We start from the raw sequence: 20,817 nt of genomic DNA, 5'->3' as shown, positions 1-20,817 counted from the left end.
AAGTGTATTTTTCGTGCGAGTTTATGTCTCAGTTCTGACCCTTCTCGTTTTAAGCTTAATTATCATACAAATAACCTTACATATATCCCCATATAGTTTACCTCGTTATTGTCCATTTCTTAATTAATGAATGATAGTGTACTAAAACCAAGGGATGCCTTATTGTATAATGCAATGAGAATACACATGAATTTCACATAATATCAAACAAATTAGTTTAAGATAGATCTGAAAAAGATCTGAAACGCTAACCTTACCTGACATGAATCTCTACCACCAGCTAAATGACCAGCGCAAAGCATTCTGGTAGTTATATTGGCATTTGGTAATAAAGAATCGCATTCTTCATTAGATACTACTGGAATCATGACGTGTGATAAATCGTTGGATGGTCCCCCTTTTGACAATCAAGTATTGAATATGCATTAGTATGTTTTTAATATACTACTGTGGAAATCTAGCTTTCAGCTTACTAAGATACACACAAGGTAAAACTTGTGTTCATAGTTATATGACAAGGGTGACGGGGTGATGATTTTGTTGTACGGATAGAAACATCTTGCAATCAATGTAGTGTATACATGTACATTGGAAGTCCCCGAGAATGTATACTACATGTTCATGGTCGCAATGAGAAACGCCATCCTACTGTGAGTATAAGTACGCCACAATCTATTTAATCATAACTTATATCAACATGTTGCAAGAATAATTTTAGTTTTTATATATCGTAGTCATTTGAAAGCTTGGTTTCCACTGTCGTATATACTATAATTAATTTTATTTGGCTTTTCTCGAACAAGGGTAAAAAAAATAAGTTAAACAAGTAATAAATAATATTTTGCTTTGCTGTATACGTAAATAAACAAGTTTGATGTATTCAGATTCAAGTTATTCAAGTTATTTGAAGATGGTGCCAAATGTCGAGAGGTAATATTTCGTCTTTAGAGTCAATAACTATATTTATATCATGCATGTATGAGACAAATTGAACAAACGATATGGAATATCAGGGACGACAACGAGCGTCTATGTCACTGGTTCTACTGTGTTCAAAATATGAGTCAAAACATTCAAAATTGCCATTACATTCCCTGATTTTTCTTTGATATTACTGGCGCTGGTATAATTATATCATTCTCCAATACATACCATCCTCCACGGTAGCTCCCCATCCCGAAACGAAACATTCCGTCCCGTCCATGAAGTTGGTGTTATTTTCAGGCAGACATATCGGTTGGATATAGTCTGAGAAGTCTACAGCCTCTGATATCTTGATCATGGCAATATCGTAGTCGTCTTTTGTGGGATTATAGTCCGGATGAATGAAAATTTGTCTAGCACGTCTTTTCACTGTATTCTGTCCGCCATTAAGATGTATGGTGCCAAATTTCATTGTATACAGCCAGGGGTCAAGTACTAGTTCCCTGGAATAAGGAATATTAGAAGTTAAATTAATTAACACAAAAAAAATAACTATATACATGTATGACGAGACTTCCCCATCTAGATAGGAAATGTGGCTTCTATTCAGTGATGCATTCATACGCATAGAACTATTCCATAAAAAATTTAAAATGCGTTTCACGCCTTTGAAAGAAAGTATTTTTTACTGTCTGTTTTTCTACCTCATGACACCTCACACTTACGTCATCGATTCTGTTGTGTTAGAAATATGAATCAAACCGTTCAAAATAATCATCGACTTACCCATTTTCTTCTTTAATATACTTATAAAATTACATAATTTTGTCTTCGATACATAGTAACATCAAAGCCTTTATTTCTGAGATCAGTTTCGTTAGCTTATTATTTATTATAATTTGTATTTGGTGACAATTTACAATACAAGACAAAATATGAGCGAAATATCCGATGCTTGTATCTTAGGGCTAGTTACTTTACGTAAGGTGAAACGTTTAGCACGATTTTTGAAGGACTGTCCAATTCTACTAACACCCTTCCCGGTTGTATTAAGAACAGTAATCTCGCAAATATATCATTCCCACTATCACTGAGAAAGAATCGAGAGATTGTATTGAGAAGTTTCATTTAATAAATGATCGTTTTTATTTCATTAAATTCAAACTTACTGTAGCTGGTTTACGAAACAGTGAGCCGCCGTTACAACCCATTCTTTCGATAAAAGTGACGCTCCACATGTGTGTCCAGTGCCCTTAACTTCCAGCGACACTTGCCAAGGCCATTCTCCTTGATGGGATTGCACGCCACCTACGATACGATTACTGGCAACATCCATGGCTGGTCGTGTACCACACTCTGTGGGGATAGAGGAGAAGGAGGAGGAGGGGAGTATCGTTAATTAAAACCTCACAACTACATCTAAACAAGTATGTTTTCATAACATCATAAAAATAAATTCTTTTTAATAATTTAATTTATGAAGAATCAATTTTACTAACATACACCTTCTAATTGCGTTCATTCCCTTGATCATTATCAAAATGTCAAAATATTGCATCCTTTCAAACCAAAGATGACATGGCATATATTTCTTGTATCGTTTGATCAATTTAATTAACTTGGTGTCGAGTCAAACAGACCTCAAAACTAATGGTTTAATCCCCGTTCACTCTTTTCAAACAGAATATGATTGAACCGATGACGTGTTCTCGTTATTTTTATCATTTGTAATTCATGGTATGCAATGATTTGTCTTACATAAGGGCATATGTTGTATGTGTCTAAGATATACAGACGTCTTTGTATTCTTACCATGTTGTACACATTGGACGTAAGTAACATTATTGGAGGGGCATTCAGGTCTAGAAATTAAGAGGAATAAAAGAGATGACGGTTAATAATAAAGAGGAGTGTGTTGAATATGGATACCATACACCTGTCAGACCTCAGTTCAGATTTCGTGTTATTGTTTAGCCAAAGTTATATTCCGGACAACTCACTTTTTAAATCAAAAGTAGCCATGATACTTTTTATGTTATAACAAGAACAGCTTTTGGCACATCCACACATGTAACTTTATTAAAGTGATATCAAGATGATATAATATAAATACCCTTCTCTCACAAGACGTGACATCCAAAACCACGAATTAGCATCAGTAATCTCAGTTTTCAACACAGCAAAGTTATAAATTGTGATGCCTAACGATTCTACAGGCAATTCTACAAACCCGGAGGATTTTCTAGAACGAAAGAAAGACAAAGGGGTATTTCAGGGTAAGATTTCAGTGAAGTTTTGCTCAAAAATCTTTCAGTAAATAGGCAGTAGTAGAGACGGAAAGGGTTAATGTGATTCTCAGTAAAGTATATATGTATGTATGTATGTATGTATGTATGTATGTATGTATGTATGTATGTATGTATGTATGTGTGTGTGTGCGCGTGCGTGCGTGCGTGCGTGTGTGTATGTATGTATGTATGTATGTATGTATGTATGTATGTATGTGTATATCATGTATGTATGTATGTATGTGTATGTATGTATGTATGTATGTATGTATGTATGTATGTATGTGTGTGTGTGCGCGTGCGTGCGTGCGTGCGTGTGTGTATGTATGTATGTATGTATGTATGTATGTATGTATGTATGTATGTATGTATGTATGTATGTCGCTGCATATATCTTCCACCTTAGTATACAATTTTAGTACTGTATGAATTATAGGAATTGTACAGAAGTAAATAGAAAATTGACACAAAGTCATGGGAAACGTTGTTAACTTTTTACCTACCCCAAGAATATAATAAAATTACATGTTACAACAATTATTTAGTGTAATTACAATTAATGGTGCTGGTGGGCAAATCAGCATTGATAGAAAAGTTCCAAATATTGCACTGGGATTGGTATGCGTTCACCTATGCCAAGACAAAAGTTAAACTATGATTTTTTGTCACTTTGATGCTTGTCACGTTCTTCTAGAGTAAACCTTATAATCCTGTTTAGCATGGCTAAAGAGCGTAAGTAACCATGACAACGTACCTGTATCCCATCTGTTTACAAATAAGATCTGCTACGACATCAGTCAACTTATCAGCACATAATGGTAACATGTTATCTCCGATTTTAACAGAAACTAGTCCAGTATCGTGAACTACCGGACCAGTAAAGGCCACTGTAAGTTATTGAATGGAACGATAGTGTACATTAGTTTTTGGTACAAAATAAACTGTTCTTTACTGAATTACCAAGTGTTTGAAATAAGCACATCTTCTCAACTGATCGAGGATCATTCTACATGGCACATTCAATGCTTTCGTGGACTTATAGACGCAATATATCCACCAGGTTAAGAAGTAAGTCACTATGAGATAATTTTTTTGTGAACTGGGCAAAAATGGGAGTTTATCCTGCTATATCATTTCTGTGGTCAAAGTTTGGTACATATATGCGATATTTGTGAGAAGGTTTGTTATCAGATGAAAAAAATCATAATATCATGTATGTTATTAACATATATTCCTCCTCACACAATCATTCAGGAGACATGTTATGAATACAATATTAACGTTGTAGCCTGATATGAGAGTTCACACGTTCTGATCAGGTATCTGTTATCCACCCATACTGTGGATAAATACCTGCGCAAAACGTCCGTTTGGAGCAGTTACATATATTCCATGATAATAGTATTCTTACCACATGTTAGCTCATCCTCGTTTTCATGACAATCTGCATTTCCATCGCACAGGGAACTCCGTGGAATACAGGTTCGGTCTCGACACATCGTCTGAGTTTCAGTACATAACTCTTCTCATGCAAAAGATCAATATCACAACATTTTAGAAACGTGATATATTAATTTTGTATCCTTTATGTTAATATGTTAAGAATGACTCTATGCATTTATGAACACACGGGATAAGGTGTCATTCAGATTACGACGATGTAGACTGTACCCCCCACCACATGCCTCATCCCATCCCTCACAAAACAGAAGGTGACATGGTCTACTTACGATGACAATTCAGTTCGTCTGATTCATCTTCACAGTCCATTAGATCATCACATTGATAATATTTAGGTATACATGAACCATCAATAACACACCGAAACTGAGTTTCATCATCACATGCTGAAAACACAAGACATTTTCCCATTAGACAATTTTAATAAGCCAAGAACCCCAAAGTATGACAACACAGCTTCGGAGTTGCTTATACATGTAGATTGGTCGGACCATATCAATATATGGGTTTGAAACCCGTATTTGCTGACATGTCTAATAGCAATGTGTATTATCAATGTCTGATTGTCGGTTGAAACGTTTGTAGGTTAGAGGAGATTCCCGAGCTAACATTCAAAATATCATCGAGTGGGTGTGTTACATTCAGCGAATCAACGACTCTGGGAATGGTATTAGTTGTCAATGAGATATTGTATTTTATCGTAAATGTCGGTCGCAACTTCAGAGGGATGACATGAGATGACTTACTGCAATTGACTTCATCTGACCTGTCTCCACAATCATCAATCATATCACATCGTTGTGATCCAGGGATACAATAAAAGGATGATTTACACAGAAACTCGTCTTCTTCACAGACTAAAGATATCCAAAAACATTCCATAATTATACACAATGACTGAAGTTATTTAAATTCCAACCATAAATTAATATACAAACACGTGCTAAATAATCAGTGACAGAAAAATATTAATTCTCTCTGAATTTTGTCATATGAAAGAGTCCGCCATCTTTTTTTTCAAGGAAGTCGACAATATTTTACTCGACCATAGAGTTAACACGGTATTCGGCGGCCATAATTGTTTTTATTAATTTTAATTATTAACTGACAATAAGTTAGAGTTTTATTGAACTAAATAGTAACTATTATTTGTAGTAGACGACTGTTTTACTTACGTTGGTCACATTCCTGCTCGTCACTGCCATCGCTGCAGTCTTCTACGTTATCACATTTTTTGCGTTTAAAGATGCACTCACGTCCATTTGCACAGGCAAAATCAAAAAAAGGATTGCATTCTTCAGTAGAGAGTAAATAAACGATGTAAGTTATTACATTATGCCAGTATATTCATCAAGCAAATCAAATGACGTGATTGGTCTAGACATCAAAATAAGTTTGCTACAATAGTTATATAGAGCAGTTGGCATGTATCCAAGTGGCCCTGAATGAGAATAGTATATTAATATTTTCCGATCTAGTTTGCCAACATATAATGAACCAGCTTGACCAACTTAACCTTCTCAGTGATCTACATCATGGTTTCAGAAAATTATCTCAGCTTGCACTAAAGCTGATGACCTAACAAGAACATCGAATAATCAAAATATATCTGATCAATGCAAGTTCAAAGTCATATAAGTTGGTACATTGATCGATAACAACAAAACCCTTAATTCCGATATCACTTGATGTATAGTTTATAATTGCATCGGGCCATTTGCATAGTTAATCATTTTTGGTTGTTAGGCAATATTTTGTGCATTAATTGTTCATTTTTAACAACAATCGTCCACGCTGGAGCCTTGAAGACGTCATCATTGTTGTTGTTGTAAATAAACATATTAAACGATAATGCAATTTTTTTCTAATATCAACCAATGACAGTAATCATATATCATTGAGATTACAGTGTTTGAATTATCAACAATAATTACTCTTCAGAGATGCACGTTTGTTATACCTACCAACTGTACCGATCGTTGTAGTCTTTGATGATGCTGTCGTCATAGTGACCGCATCCGTTGAATAACCACCCTCTGTTGTAGTGACTGAACGAACAAAATGATATAATCATGAATAAAGTCAACAAACGGCTAGTATTTACGATAATTACTAGTTGTATGGACATGTCATAGATTTGCACATTGTAATTTTCACTAGCTGCAACAGGAATATGTTTTGAATTTCAAACTGTTTTGTTACATACAATGACTTGTAATATCGTACAACCTGAATAGTATTGAATGTGTAAACGTATTTGTAGGATATATACACATGATATGGTACAATACGCCCAGTCGAATTAATTTAAGGGTCCGCACCCAAAAATCGGCATCCCCAATGAATCACGGTCTCAACGTTAATTCATTACAGTAACTACACTACTTATAGATAAAACAGACATCTGATTTCTATAATCAAATGTACAATGTCCAATGTTTGGTATTTTAACAATTTTCAGTGAATGATCGTTCGTTGTCTGGTCAAAAATATTAATACCCCAGTTTCAGTTAATTACCACTAGTAGTTATTATCGTTTCACTTACGTGGCATCTCTGTCGTAGTAGTTCCTGTAGCTGATATATTACGAAGGGGTGTAATGGCCTCACTAGTGTCTAGTACATTCGTCGATGTCGTCATGGTTACTGGTTTTCTTGTTGCTGTTACAGATGACGTTGATTGAGATGTTATTGTAACAGTTGTTGATGCTGTTGCCGAGGCAGTTGTTGTTCCTGTGGCTGGTTTTGTTGTCGTAGTCATTGTTAGCGGTGGTGGGGGTGTAGATGTCAATGTTGTTGTGTGTACTCCTGATGACGTCGTTGGTATTGTTGACGTTGTCACTTGAATAGTACTACCTCTTGATATTTCAGTGTATACTGTACTTTGGCCAGGTAGAGTTGTCGGAATCGTTGATGGCGTATGCGAGGTCATTGGTCGCGTAGAGATCATCTCCTGTGTGGATTTATCACTGCTTGTTACAGTTGTTTCCTGTGATAGTACTGTAGTTGTCCGTCTCTCGGTGACTTCTGGCAGTTGTGAAGTTGAGTAATAAGTTGAGGAGCCTGTAGTCTGGCTGATGGGATGTGTATCTACAACTGGAGTTGTCTGATTCAGTGTTGTGATTGTGGCAGTTACAGTTGTCGTTGGGATGTACACTATAATATGAGACACAAATACTCAGTGATTTCATGATCAGAAGCCTTAGGAGAGATCGATTACGCATTTCAATATTTAGTATGATGTAGTTAAATGAAAAAAATAACAGAAAAACACGATTTCTTTGTTTCGTTTTTTTCAGCTTTGAAAATCAGTGTCACTCTATATATACTAACTGATTCCATATATATGTTTTTTGTCTGTCTGTCTGTCTGTCTGTCTGTCTGTCTGTCTGTCTGTCTGTCTGTCTGTGTCTGTCTGTCTGTCTGTCTGTCTGTCTGTCTGTGTCTGTCTGTCTGTCTGTCTCTCTCTCTCTCAATGCAATGGTAAATAAAATCATTAAATTGGAGACTGAGATATTATTTCTTTCATTTGCATTTTCCCTACCGTGGCTGTGAAATCACCTGATTTTATGGAATAATCTCTCTCTCTCTCTCTCTCTCTCTCTCTCTCTCTCTCTCTCTCTCTCTCTCTCTCTCTCTCTCTCTCTCTCTCTCTCTCTCTCTCTCTCTCTCTCTCTCTCTCTCTCTCTCTCTCTCTCTCTTTACCTTCTACTTTTAGCGATTCCTGGTCTATCGTCATCATTGATGTATCTTTCATAGAAGACGCTTTAAGAATTTGTTTGACCTTCTCTGATTTAATCGGCACATCTTCATTTGTGTTAAAAACTAGTTCAAAATCAACAATGATGCTACCATTCCTGCAAAGCAACGCATATGGTTGGAAAGGGCAAGTTTACGCTTACGGTTAAATTTCGTTTTATACAACTTTAGGGAGCCTTCAGTATTTACAAGGGGGGGGGGGCGAGGAAATCACACATGGTATGTTAAGTAAAACATGACCCCCCCATTCCCCATTTGTAAAAGGTGACCCTCCCCTGTGTTCCATTTTGTAAAACATGATCCTCCTCATGACTATTGCATATACTGAACGTTAATCAATATTCCCATTATATGTATACATACAAATTAAATGATTTTGACTCTGTATTAGAAAGCAATATTTGTACATATAAAGTGACAAACGGTGAAAGACTGGCTAGTTACCTTTCTCTTATAATCACACACAATTTAGTTAGTATCTAAAACGTGCTTTCGATGTTGTGCATACTCTGCCTGATCTGGTCACTTGTAAAAGTTCCCTGATATCATTGTCATCATCATCACGTTCACCTTCGTGTCAGTATTGCCATTATCAGTGTCACTCTAATCTGACCCACTGGTACTACTTGAGTCGGTACCTGTATCACTGTCCGTGTTCTCTATGACATTCAAAACTAAATCATCATCATCATCGTCGTCATCATCATCATCATCATCATCATCATCATCATCATCATCAACAACATTCTTCTACAGTGTGAGTGATAAGGTGAGATGGGTACACTGAACAAAATGCATCGTTTTATTAAAAAAATTTCTTACAATATATGTATTTTAATTTTTTGTATTTTTGCATGTAAAGTACTCGTAAAAATAAATGTTGAGTGCTCATCTCACTTTTACATCTCAAAACACACAAAACAAATTGACAATAATTGAATCTTCAATTTGGTCACAAAACTACGGATTGTAAAATGTGACCCTCCCCAAACATTGTAATGCAAAATATGACCCTCCCCAAGAACAGGTTTGTAAAATGTGACCCACCCCCCGATTCCTCCGGCCCTCCCCCTTGTAAATACTGAAGGCTCCCTTATACTTGGAAGAGGGGGTTCAAATGGCCCGCATTTCAAACACATATCTCATAACATTGGATTATGGACAGTTTTACAAATATACACAGTGCTCCATTGACGGTGTAATGCCCCTTTTCTTCAAAATAATATACTTTTGTTATCATTGTAATTCCCGCGAAATGGGATTGTTGCCAATTCTGTAATTAGTTGTGGCCATTATCGAAAAGAATCAGTGTCTGTCACATTTTGAGTCCAGCTAGCAGTTTTTAGTAATACATGACATCTGCAGACATACAGACCTACCTACATACATACCTACATACATACATACATACATACCTACCTACCTGCATACAGACCTACCTACCTACATACCTACCTGCATACATACATACATACATACATACATACATACATACATACATACATGCATACATGCATGCATGCATGCATGCATGCAGGCAGACAGGCAGGCAGGCAGGCAGGCAGGCAGACAGACAGACAGACAGGCAGGCAGGCAGATAGACAGGCAGACAGACAGACAGACAGACAGACAGACAGACATCACCACCAAAACATAGCTTTCCCTGACAGAAAGTAGAACTAGAAAGGACAAGGAATAGCATAGCAAGTGACAGTCATAATTGTGTTACCTTATAGATAATACCTTTCCATATAAAAAATCAGATGATATATTACTGGAACTGTAAGAGTCATTCAGCTAGAAATGAAAGAAATACAAAAAAACAAAAACAATAAACATTGTATTCATGCATCGCAGACACTGAAACCGTGCAGCGTTTCACTTTAGTTGATGAAGATTAGTGGTAAGGCAATCAATACGTGAACGTAAAAATGCATGGTGTAATGTCTTTAGTAACAGATGTTGAAAAGAATCGTTGACTTTAATGAATGATACGCTATCTAATCTTCTAACAGTCATTCAAATAAAACACCCATGGTTCAGAATTTTTTTTAAAATACCATGAATGAATAGCGTAAACATGCCCCCACCATATCATGCTTTTGGCCGCTTTAAACATACGTTGTATTTTAGGAGAGGGAATTAGGGGATGGAGGGTCACATTTTACTTGGATTCATTGTATCATCTAAGATAGTGTTATATTGTGATTTTGGCATCCCTCTTCTGCCACCACTATCACATCCCATCAATGTCACGGTAATATCAGAACATATCACTTAATAGGTGCTGAAAACCATGCAGTGATTCAATTGTTAGTTGTGGTGTGAGGAGTGGAGTGAGTCTCACAGAAGTAAGGGGGATCAGTGTGGTGAGATCTAGATATTTGGGATAATGTGGTGGAGTGAGGACGTTGACCTCGGCCCTAAGAACTTGAATGTCGTAGTGCGTCCATCTAGTCTTTTTTGAGTGCTTGGCCTCAACTCTACCAATTGGATCCAAACACGGGAAAGAATCAATGCAGTGTTTTCACAAACATTCACTATGGTGGTGGAAATGGGAAACAACCAATGTATGTATGTATGTATGTATGTATGTATGTATGTATGTATGTATGTATGTATGTATGTATGTATGTATGTATGTATGTATGTATGTATGTATGTATGTATGTATGTATGTATGTATGTATGTATGTATGTATGTATGTAATGTATGTATGTATGTATGTGTGTATGTATGTATGTGTATATGCGTGTGTATATATGTATGTATGTATGTATGTATGTATGTATGTATGTATGTATGTGTATATGCGTGTGTATATATGTATGTATGTATGTATGTATGTATGTATGTATGTATGTATGTATGTATGTATGTATGTATGTATGTATGTATGTATGTATGTAATGTATGTATGTATGTATGTGTGTGTGTATGTATGTATGTATGTATGTATGTATGTATGTATGTATGTATGTATGTATGTATGTATGTAATGTATGTATGTATGTATGTATGTATGTATGTATGTATGTATGTATGTATGTATGTATGTAATGTATGTATGTATGTATGTATGTATGTATGTATGTAATGTATGTATGTGTGTGTGTGTGTGTGTGTGCGTGCGTGCGTGCGTGTGTGTGTGTGTGTGTATGTATGTGTGTATGTATGTATGTATGTATGTATGTATGTATGTATGTATGTATGTATGTATGAGTGTGTGTGTGTGTGTGTATGTATGTATGTATGTATGTATGTATGTATGTATGTATGTATGTACATGTATGTATGTATGTATGTATGTATGTATGTATGTATGTATGTATGTATGTATGTATGTACGTACGTACGTACGTACGTACGTACGTACGTACGTACGTATGTATGTATGTATGTATGTATGTATGTATGTATGTGTATGCATGTATGTATTTATTTATGTATGTATGTATGTATGTATGTATGTATGTATGTATGTATGTATGTATGTATGTATGTATGTATGTATGTGTATATGCGTGTGTATATATGTATGTATGTATGTATGTATGTATGTATGTATGTATGTATGTATGTATGTATGTATGTATGTATGTATGTATGTATGTATGTATGTATGTATGTATGTATGTGTATATGCGTGTGTATATATGTATGTATGTATGTATGTATGTATGTATGTATGTATGTATGTATGTATGTATGTGTGTATGTATGTATGTATGTATGTATGTATGTATGTATGTATGTATGTATGTATGTGTGTGTGTATGTATGTATGTATGTATGTATGTATGTATGTATGTATGTACGTATGTATGTATGTATGTATGTATGTATGTATGTACATTTTTTTATATGATGTTTCCTCGTGATAAGATACAATGAATTTAAAACATCGAAAGATTTCCCAGAATCTACGGTTTACATACAACGTGTACAAGGACTGGTATTGATTCTGAAATACTAGCTGTTAATACACGTTATGATGTAAGATATAAACCCATTGGTTTTACTCACCATTCTCTCGATGAATTCTGCAATCTCTATATACTCCTTAGAACTCGGATCTTGGTAAGCTTCGATAAATACTAATGATTTATTGTTGAAAGTCAGAATAGAGAAAGATCCTTGGAAGTACATCTCTTCTGTAGTAATTAAACAGTTTTAAATTGACTGATTATACAAGAGATATATGTAAACGAATGATAGTGAGAGCTTTTAACCAAAAGTATCAACAAAACACATATAATCCCCCCAGATATATACACACAGAAACATGCTAATGGGGACGTTCAGAACTCTCATCTTAGGTAAAATTGGGAAGGTCTAATGTTTCAACAACCATATAGATATAGAACGAATACAGAACATGTCAGAATTAACAACATAACAGGACTTCATATCCTAGTGTGGGGACGTGTCAAAGGGGCTTTCATCACACTTTGATGTACTCGACAAACTACCACACCTATAGCAATACATTGACAAAGGGACAAATTGACATACATACATACATACATACATACATACATACATACATACATACATACATACATACATACATTCATGTACATACATACATACATACATACATACATACATACATACGTACGTACGTACATACGTCCGTCCGTCCGTCCATCCATCCATCCATCCATCCATCCATCCATCCATCCATACACACACACACACACACATACATACATACATACATACATACATACATACATACATACATACATACATACACACACATACATACATACATACATACATACATACATACATACATACATACATACATACATACATACATACATACATACATACATACCGAACACAGTAACCTTTAACAAAACAAAACAAAACAAAACAAAACAAAACAAAACAAAACAAAACAAAACAAAACAAAACAAAACAAAACAAAACAAAACAAAACAAAACAAAACAAAACATGAACTATTGCTCTGGATATAATCTTACAATAAATAATGCATGATAGTGACTGATATCTAACTTGGATACGTTACATACTACATAATAGGATTAATACCTCGAAGAATGGTTTTCGTTGTGGTGATCTCTTCAGCCACCGTGACAGATTCTGTCACACTTTCACTGGTGTCTTTACCTACTGTAACACAAAGTAAATGATAAGGCAATGGTTAAGGATAAAATCTGGTCTTCGTTCGTCTAGTAAATAGTGATACAGCCATACACAGGACAAGAACACTTTACAAACTGATGAACTTACAAAAAGTCCATTTCAAAGAGATGAGTGTACTGATATTGTGTCAAATCATTCCCTCGGTCAGCAAATAATCCTCTATTTATGGTCAAACCACCTTGTGAAGTCGAATGACGCCATCTACGCCGGATTTTATGATGTGTAGCTTTAACATACTACCTGTCTTGAACTTTCAACTTATTCCAATCCACAAGTTGTACACGTAGTCAAGTTATTGCATGACAAAGTATGGCGTGATATGCGTGATATTCAAATAAACGTTCATGTGAAATTTAGAGTTTACAATTCTAAGTTGACAATATTAAAGCTGGGAAAAATCAGAGTTCTCTAACAATATGTGCAGAAATATATTGAAGATTCAATTTCTCTCGAGTAGTATTCAGTGTTGTATGTCATCAGTGTTAGATGGCATTATGTCTCATCAGAAAATACTCACCTACATACATTAATACTAGTGCTACTGCCACGGCGACACATAGGAATAATAGGACAATGAAACACCCACACAACCGTCGTTTGTCTCCTCTCCCTCTTGCTTTATTTGGTTCGTCTGGAGCATATGAAGGAGCAGATATAATGTAGACCTCTGGTTGTCGAAACACTGGTTTTCTATCCTCCCCATACATGTTTGGAGTCCCTTCATCACCACCACTGGTGTTTGTATGATTCGATGTTCGTCCATTATTTACCAAGACATCGTCAATTTCTAAAGGCTGAAAGTTAAACTACTGTATTATTATGATATCTAGAAGTTAGTAGTCACTGCAAAATTATCTAGACTTCTTTGGTAGGTTGATAAAAATTAACGAACAATTTTATACGATTGGGGAAATCTACAAGAAAAATTGTAATATACGTTACAGTGTTATTATTTAAGTACATTGAACTTTTAATATTGTCATCAATGCAAACTTATGCTAGGTAATATGAAAGTAGCGCAACAATGTCAAGATCATCATCATCACCAAAACCACTACAACCATCACCCCAACCACCATCAACATTACCACCTCCTCCTCCGCCGCCGCCACCACCACCACCACCACCACCACCACCACTTCCACCACCTCCACCTCCCTCACCACCCCCACCAACACCACCTCCTCCGCCACCACCACCACCACCACCACCACCACCACCACCACTTCCACCACCTCCACCTCCACCTCCCCCACCACCCCCACCAACACCACCTCCTCCGCCACCACCACCACCACCACCACCACCACCACCACCACCACCACTTCCACCATTTCCACACTACCACCTCCACCACCACCGCCACCTCCACCACTTCCACCACCACCAACACTTCCACCTCCACCACCTCCACCACCACTTCCACCACCATCACTACCACCACCTCCACCACCACCACCACCACCACCTCCTCCACCACCACCACCACCACCACCACCACCTCCACCTCCCCACCACCACACACCACCACATCCACCACCACCACCACCACATCCACCACCACCACCACCACCTCCACCACCACTTCCACCATCACTACCACCACCTCCACCACTTCCACCACCACCACCACTTCCACCACCATCACTACCACCACCACCACCACCACCTCCACCACCACCACCACCACCACTTCCACCACCACCACCGCCACCACCACCGCCACCACCACCACCATCATCATCATCATCATCATCATCATCACCACCACCATCACCACCACCACCACCACCATCATCATCATCATCATCATCATCATCATCATCATCATCACAACAACAACATTAACCGTCTATCAATGTTCCATTATTTCTGTGAAATTCGATTATCTACTTATATCCTTTTCTCAATCTATAAATTAATGATATGTATCATATTGACTCAATTATAAACTGATTTCAAAGTCCGTGAATTTTAATTTAGTACTATTTGGATGGTTTATGAACAAAGCATAGCTACTACTATAATTTTTAAGAAAAGGTTAAAGCGATATTTTTATGATTTAATGGACCAATTTTAATGTTTTGTCTCAAGTGAGTTTGATTTATATATGTGGTTGAATTTGTCTGTTCCATTGGGACCGCACTGGAAATAACATTGTAACTACTCAGTGTGTTATACCAGTACAATAATGTACATATTGTCTGTTGTAATTGTTTTCTGTAAAGTGAATTTTTGTGCTGAAATAAATCAAATCAAATCAAATCAGATCAAATCAAATCAAAGGGGAAAAACAATTTAATACAATACGACATACTTTTGCCGATCAAATCATTTCCGAACTAAACTAGTGTGTTTAAATAAATACAAATATTCATGCTTTTCGTAACACGTGTTCAACAATGCGAGTCAGTCACGCGATTTAAGTACAAACCTCGCAATTGAAATGCTGGTCCATTCTTTGTGCAGTGGCCCGGTAAGTAAGTATTCTCAACAATAGGAATAAAATATGTCCTAATTATTTACAATGTGAAAGATACTGGTAGCTAAGAGTACATGGTTGACGTTGTCCTTAAGTTCAAATATTGGAACAACGGTAAACAACCCGCGAAAATAAATCCGGGTGTTAGAGGACTTAATGAACAAAAACTCTTTAATGTAGGGCAACGTGTTCACCTTTGTCAAAGTCATCAGCCGAATAATGTGACGTGACAAACACAAATTGTGTAATTACATAACAAGTTGTTTTTTTCTTTACTCAAAGTGCAGTCCCCGATCAAGGAATCATTACAGTCTGTTTCGTGGTCTGGGCTAAAAGTAACCGTAATACTGTCAATATATAGGAACCATAATGCCGCCCTAATGCGTAGCTATAGGTAGTTACAATCAGAGTAGTTGTGTTTGGACAGGCATACGTACGATGAAAAACTCATTCAAAATGGACTTGAAAGTTAACTTTATAACTGAAGTATTATAACAAAGATGACAAGACATAAACGCCATACAACTGATTTTTTATCAATTATGTTGTCTATATGTTACTTTGGTTCAACAGAGGTCAGGTCAATAAATACAAGCTGTCACTTTCTGGGCTAGGTTTCAAAGGCTTGGTAGCTGGAAATTGACATGGTTGAATGTGTACATTATTCAAATGGTTATTTTTTGTTCTTAATTTTTCGACAGGGAGTTCATGAAAGCTGACGGATTCCATTCAGAACAACACGTACTTTCACATTCCCACGCTTATCTCGCTAATAGCTATAGAAGCGGAGGTCAACCATACTTTCTACATATGTATTGCACACACACACACACACACACACACACACACACACACACACACACACACACCACCACCACCACCACAACCACCATCACCACACACACGCACACGCACACATATATACATACATACATGCATGCATGCATGCATGCATGCATACATACATATATACATACATACATACATACATACATACATACATACATACATACATAATGGTATTGGTAAGAAATGAAAACGAACAATATTGTCGCAACGTGTTTAGTACAATATACATAACTGTTCTCACCTGGTCTACACTAGGTTGTTCAGTGTCCGCCATCTCGTCTACATAGTCCCAAGCTGTGCTCGAACTACAAATCAATGTGTCTGTATGTCTGCTTACTGCATCACTACAACGAGCTGGTTGACGGATTTCTCATACACAGCGCTCGCTATTCCTTTCTATGTGTTCACCTTATATTTGCATAACACGATAGCTGAATGGTTTCGCCGTCTAAATTTGCATAACAATCATCAAAGGGTTTTGGATTCCTTTCACATGCTCAACAGGCGTGAAGGAATGTGAATGTCTTATTATTCGAGAGGGAGGAGTGCTCAGGTCAAGGGTTGCATTACACTTAGGGTATTTTAAGAGCCCCTTTTGTTGTTGGACGGTAGAATTTTGCTATGAGGATAGCTCGTAAACAATACTTAGAGCCTTTCGAATGGTCAAGTTGAGTACTTTACGGCGCTTATAAGGGGTAGGTCATTTCTACGTGGAATGGGGGTTTAGAAGTGAACATGGTCATTTTTTTTTACATTTGACATCCCAGATAACGTAATGCTAACACTTATAGTCTTAACCCTAATCTAATACACAACTAGCCATATTCGTAAATATTATATACCACCATGGATGTATTATTGATCCATGATACTATATACTAATCGACTCTCTTGTATACGTGGTATATGTTTGGCTGAAAATATGGATGAATGAGAGTATAATTTTTTTATTGAAATTTTTTTATTGAAATTTATTCCCCACAAGAAATAAACATACAGAAAAGAAATAAATGATAACATCCAAAAGGAAAACGATTTCAAGTTGTGGGTGAGAGACTAGAAAATAGTTTTCAGAAAACTAATCGAGTCTAGCCACTCAGTTTCAAAAGCATCGAATTGCATATCATAAAAAATGTTGTGACTGAAGTTGCACAAATTAACACTGATTACACAGTCAGAAAACAACTAACAACAATTGTTTGCATTAATAAGAAAACAGAAAAACACTACGGTGATACGAAATGTACATGTCAACTAGAGCATAATAAAAACGCATTATAATAATAATATTTATTTCTTTAAAAACGCCTTCCATGTAAAGAGACATCTCAAGGCACTGTACACTACAATCATAAAATGTACGTAAAAAACGAGAAAAAAAAACATGAGAAGGGGAAAAACAAATGAGTACAGTTTAAAAATGCTAAAAATCAAATTCGAAAAAAAGACATGTTAAAATACGAGTAGCGCTGCTTATGAGAAGGGGTATCCTATCATCCCATCTAATAATATAATAATATAATAATATAAGTGGAAAATTTCGACAAATTACACTGAATTGTTTAGGAGTCATTTCACTTCACCAAAATAACCCATTCACTTAACTTATCGTGCTGTTTTAAAAAGTGACGCACCTTCACTTCAAGTGGTGATTCCCAAAATGTCTCTCCCCCCTCCCACTTCAAGTGGTGATATTCGAAATCCCCCCCCCCCACACACACACACACAAACACACCAAAACACCTCTTCACTATATATTTGAACATAAATAACTTTTGGTGCATTTTTTCTTTACTTTTTACATGTTTACGAGAAATTATCTATGAAACTTGTACATGTATGGAAAATGTTACAATTATATCACCTCTGATTCAAATCCATACTGATCTGACCTGACCTGACCTGACCTGACCTGACCTGAGTAACATTAACTATCTATGGTTCAGTACAGCGACTGCATTTTGATTTCAAAAGTGAGTTAGGAAAAGAAGTAGTTGCTCTAGGGAATACAGGACAAAGAAAGTCCACTCCCCCAATGCCGTTCATGTTACAAAGACTGAATTATCTTACAGTGATTTTAATCATAGTCGATACTATACATCCCAGTAATAGATCACGAACAACTGTGTCTTTTTATAGCATTTTTAAGGTATCTTTCACATGAAGTTGATTAGGTTGCAAAAAATTATAGTAATTATAGTTGCAAGAATTATAGTAATTTTTCAGTGTATGATGGATGTGTCTATAGAACTGTAGAAAGTCTTTCACGGTGTTTCCAGTCACCTTGCGTCCCATGATCCCATCTACTGCAAACCGCTTTGGGGCAACACATGTTGTACTTATTTTTCGAATTTATTTTTATCACGTTTTGAAATATGTCATGAGAAAAAGTTGAATAATTTCGTATCGACAATTCTTTAAGATCATTCCTGCAACTATAATATTTTCAATTTTTTACTATAATTTTACTGTTAGTGTATGACTCATCCTTACATAAATTAATTTGTTACGCGTGAAATATATTCATTCAACTAATATATCATTTTCCGATAAATTAATATCATGGACATGGCACCTGTTGTGGTATATACCTACGTTGTAATAAAGCAAGTGAAACGTAGTGACTAAACACACGTTTCTTAAACGTAGTAGTTGAGGGCGCACTTTCACAAAAGATACGACTGAGTTACAAGCGACGTCTGCGCAATTGTCACTTCGGTTCATTGGTAAACTGTCTAATTGTATTATATTGACGGCTGACTAGATGTAGAGGCATGCTTTATTCCACTGTGTATTTATGGACTCTTTCACATTTAGATATTTTGATATGTTATATTATGTAAGTGTTTCTTTTTATCAAAGCAGTACTCAACTCCTATTATCGATTCAACAATATTGAATAAAATACTTTAATTCATTCGTATTGGAACCTAAGATCTTGTTCTTCAAACGAAATTTGTATTTATTCTCTCTTATCCTAGCTAACTATTATATCTTTCCTAAATCTCGAAAGTGATTAATATATATGTGTCTGTATAAGAGCTTAAGTGTAATCTGAACCTTATCACCATCTGTACCCGGGCCCTAGACTCCCCCCCCCCCCCACATTTCGTCCCCATTCCATTGTCTTTATATATAAACAATCATCTAACCTTGTGGTGTTTGTTTGTTTGTTTGTTCGTTACCTCTCCTACTCTAGGTAAAGATGATATTGTACAGGTCTTGGAACAATGGTGAAAGTTTAAAGCATATGGCTGAGACTACTGCGTCGGTGTAGTAGGTTTCTCATGTTGGAATGCGCTCATTGGAAGGTGTAATCGCAATTTATACTAAGTTTAAGGGCCAGGAAATTAAAAGTGAAAAATTGAAATAAAGAGTAACAATGATCAATTTATATATGATTAGTCATTAAATAGAAAATAATGTTCTGAAGAGCCGCAATAATGGATACCAAAGAAGCTGGTGTTTCTTCTGGAAAATACAAGAAATTATTGAATCATATTTCAAGGTTTGCTAGAAGGATTAGGTATCCGATTCGGTGAATATTTTAGAGTTTAAACCATTCATATCACGAAGCTCTCTGATACGCATATCGGATGCCTGATTAATAATTCATGAGATATGTAAAATAGTATCGCCACAGATAGCTCAACATATCATACCTTACCTGCGAAACGTATGATGTGTTTGCCACTACTCGCTTACTGAGAGGTCCTCATTGTTTCCATAAGATTTAGAGGTACTATCACCATACGACGAGAGAAATGAAGTTCCGAATGCTTTTGTTCTTCGTCATTTTACCTGCGTTGCACACTGAGGAAGATATTCCAAACCCGTGAGTATTGTCATTTTTTTATTCGCCTCCTTCGTATATAATT

The 20,817-nt window shown here is 36.2% G+C and overlaps 2 protein-coding genes across 4 annotated transcripts in view; one reads left to right on the top strand and one right to left on the bottom strand.

The window, feature by feature from the left end:
* The window catches only part of LOC144444771 (transmembrane protease serine 9-like), a 29,447-nt gene extending 12,138 nt beyond the window's left edge, over positions 1–17,309 (bottom strand). For 2 of the 3 annotated variants that reach the window (XM_078134303.1, XM_078134304.1), the window contains exons 1-18: positions 17,181–17,309; positions 14,126–14,402; positions 13,495–13,575; positions 12,459–12,586; positions 10,161–10,228; positions 8,378–8,529; positions 7,220–7,828; positions 6,638–6,721; positions 5,849–5,968; positions 5,420–5,530; positions 4,943–5,059; positions 4,624–4,734; positions 3,967–4,099; positions 3,038–3,166; positions 2,737–2,786; positions 2,094–2,280; positions 1,153–1,427; positions 258–397 (exon numbers count right to left, since the gene is read on the bottom strand). In XM_078134303.1, coding sequence (XP_077990429.1) covers positions 258–397; positions 1,153–1,427; positions 2,094–2,280; positions 2,737–2,786; positions 3,038–3,166; positions 3,967–4,099; positions 4,624–4,734; positions 4,943–5,059; positions 5,420–5,530; positions 5,849–5,968; positions 6,638–6,721; positions 7,220–7,828; positions 8,378–8,529; positions 10,161–10,228; positions 12,459–12,586; positions 13,495–13,575; positions 14,126–14,402; positions 17,181–17,213 — 2,805 coding nt within the window. In that variant the 5' untranslated portion in view covers positions 17,214–17,309. The remainder of the gene's footprint in view (positions 1–257; positions 398–1,152; positions 1,428–2,093; positions 2,281–2,736; positions 2,787–3,037; positions 3,167–3,966; positions 4,100–4,623; positions 4,735–4,942; positions 5,060–5,419; positions 5,531–5,848; positions 5,969–6,637; positions 6,722–7,219; positions 7,829–8,377; positions 8,530–10,160; positions 10,229–12,458; positions 12,587–13,494; positions 13,576–14,125; positions 14,403–17,180) is intronic. The other variant, XM_078134305.1, reaches the window with a different exon arrangement.
* A 3,073-nt stretch (positions 17,310–20,382) lies between these two features.
* Positions 20,383–20,817, top strand: part of LOC144444938 (glycine receptor subunit alpha-4-like) — a 38,040-nt gene continuing 37,605 nt past the window's right edge. Inside the window, exon 1 of the mRNA XM_078134490.1 lies at positions 20,383–20,465. Coding sequence (XP_077990616.1) covers positions 20,383–20,465 — 83 coding nt within the window. The remainder of the gene's footprint in view (positions 20,466–20,817) is intronic.

The sequence above is a fragment of the Glandiceps talaboti genome, chromosome 13, assembly GCF_964340395.1.
Source record: "Glandiceps talaboti chromosome 13, keGlaTala1.1, whole genome shotgun sequence".
NCBI lineage: Eukaryota > Metazoa > Hemichordata > Enteropneusta > Spengelidae > Glandiceps > Glandiceps talaboti.
Note: the sequence above shows the minus strand (reverse complement) of the source record. Positions and strands in the feature narration are given on the sequence as shown.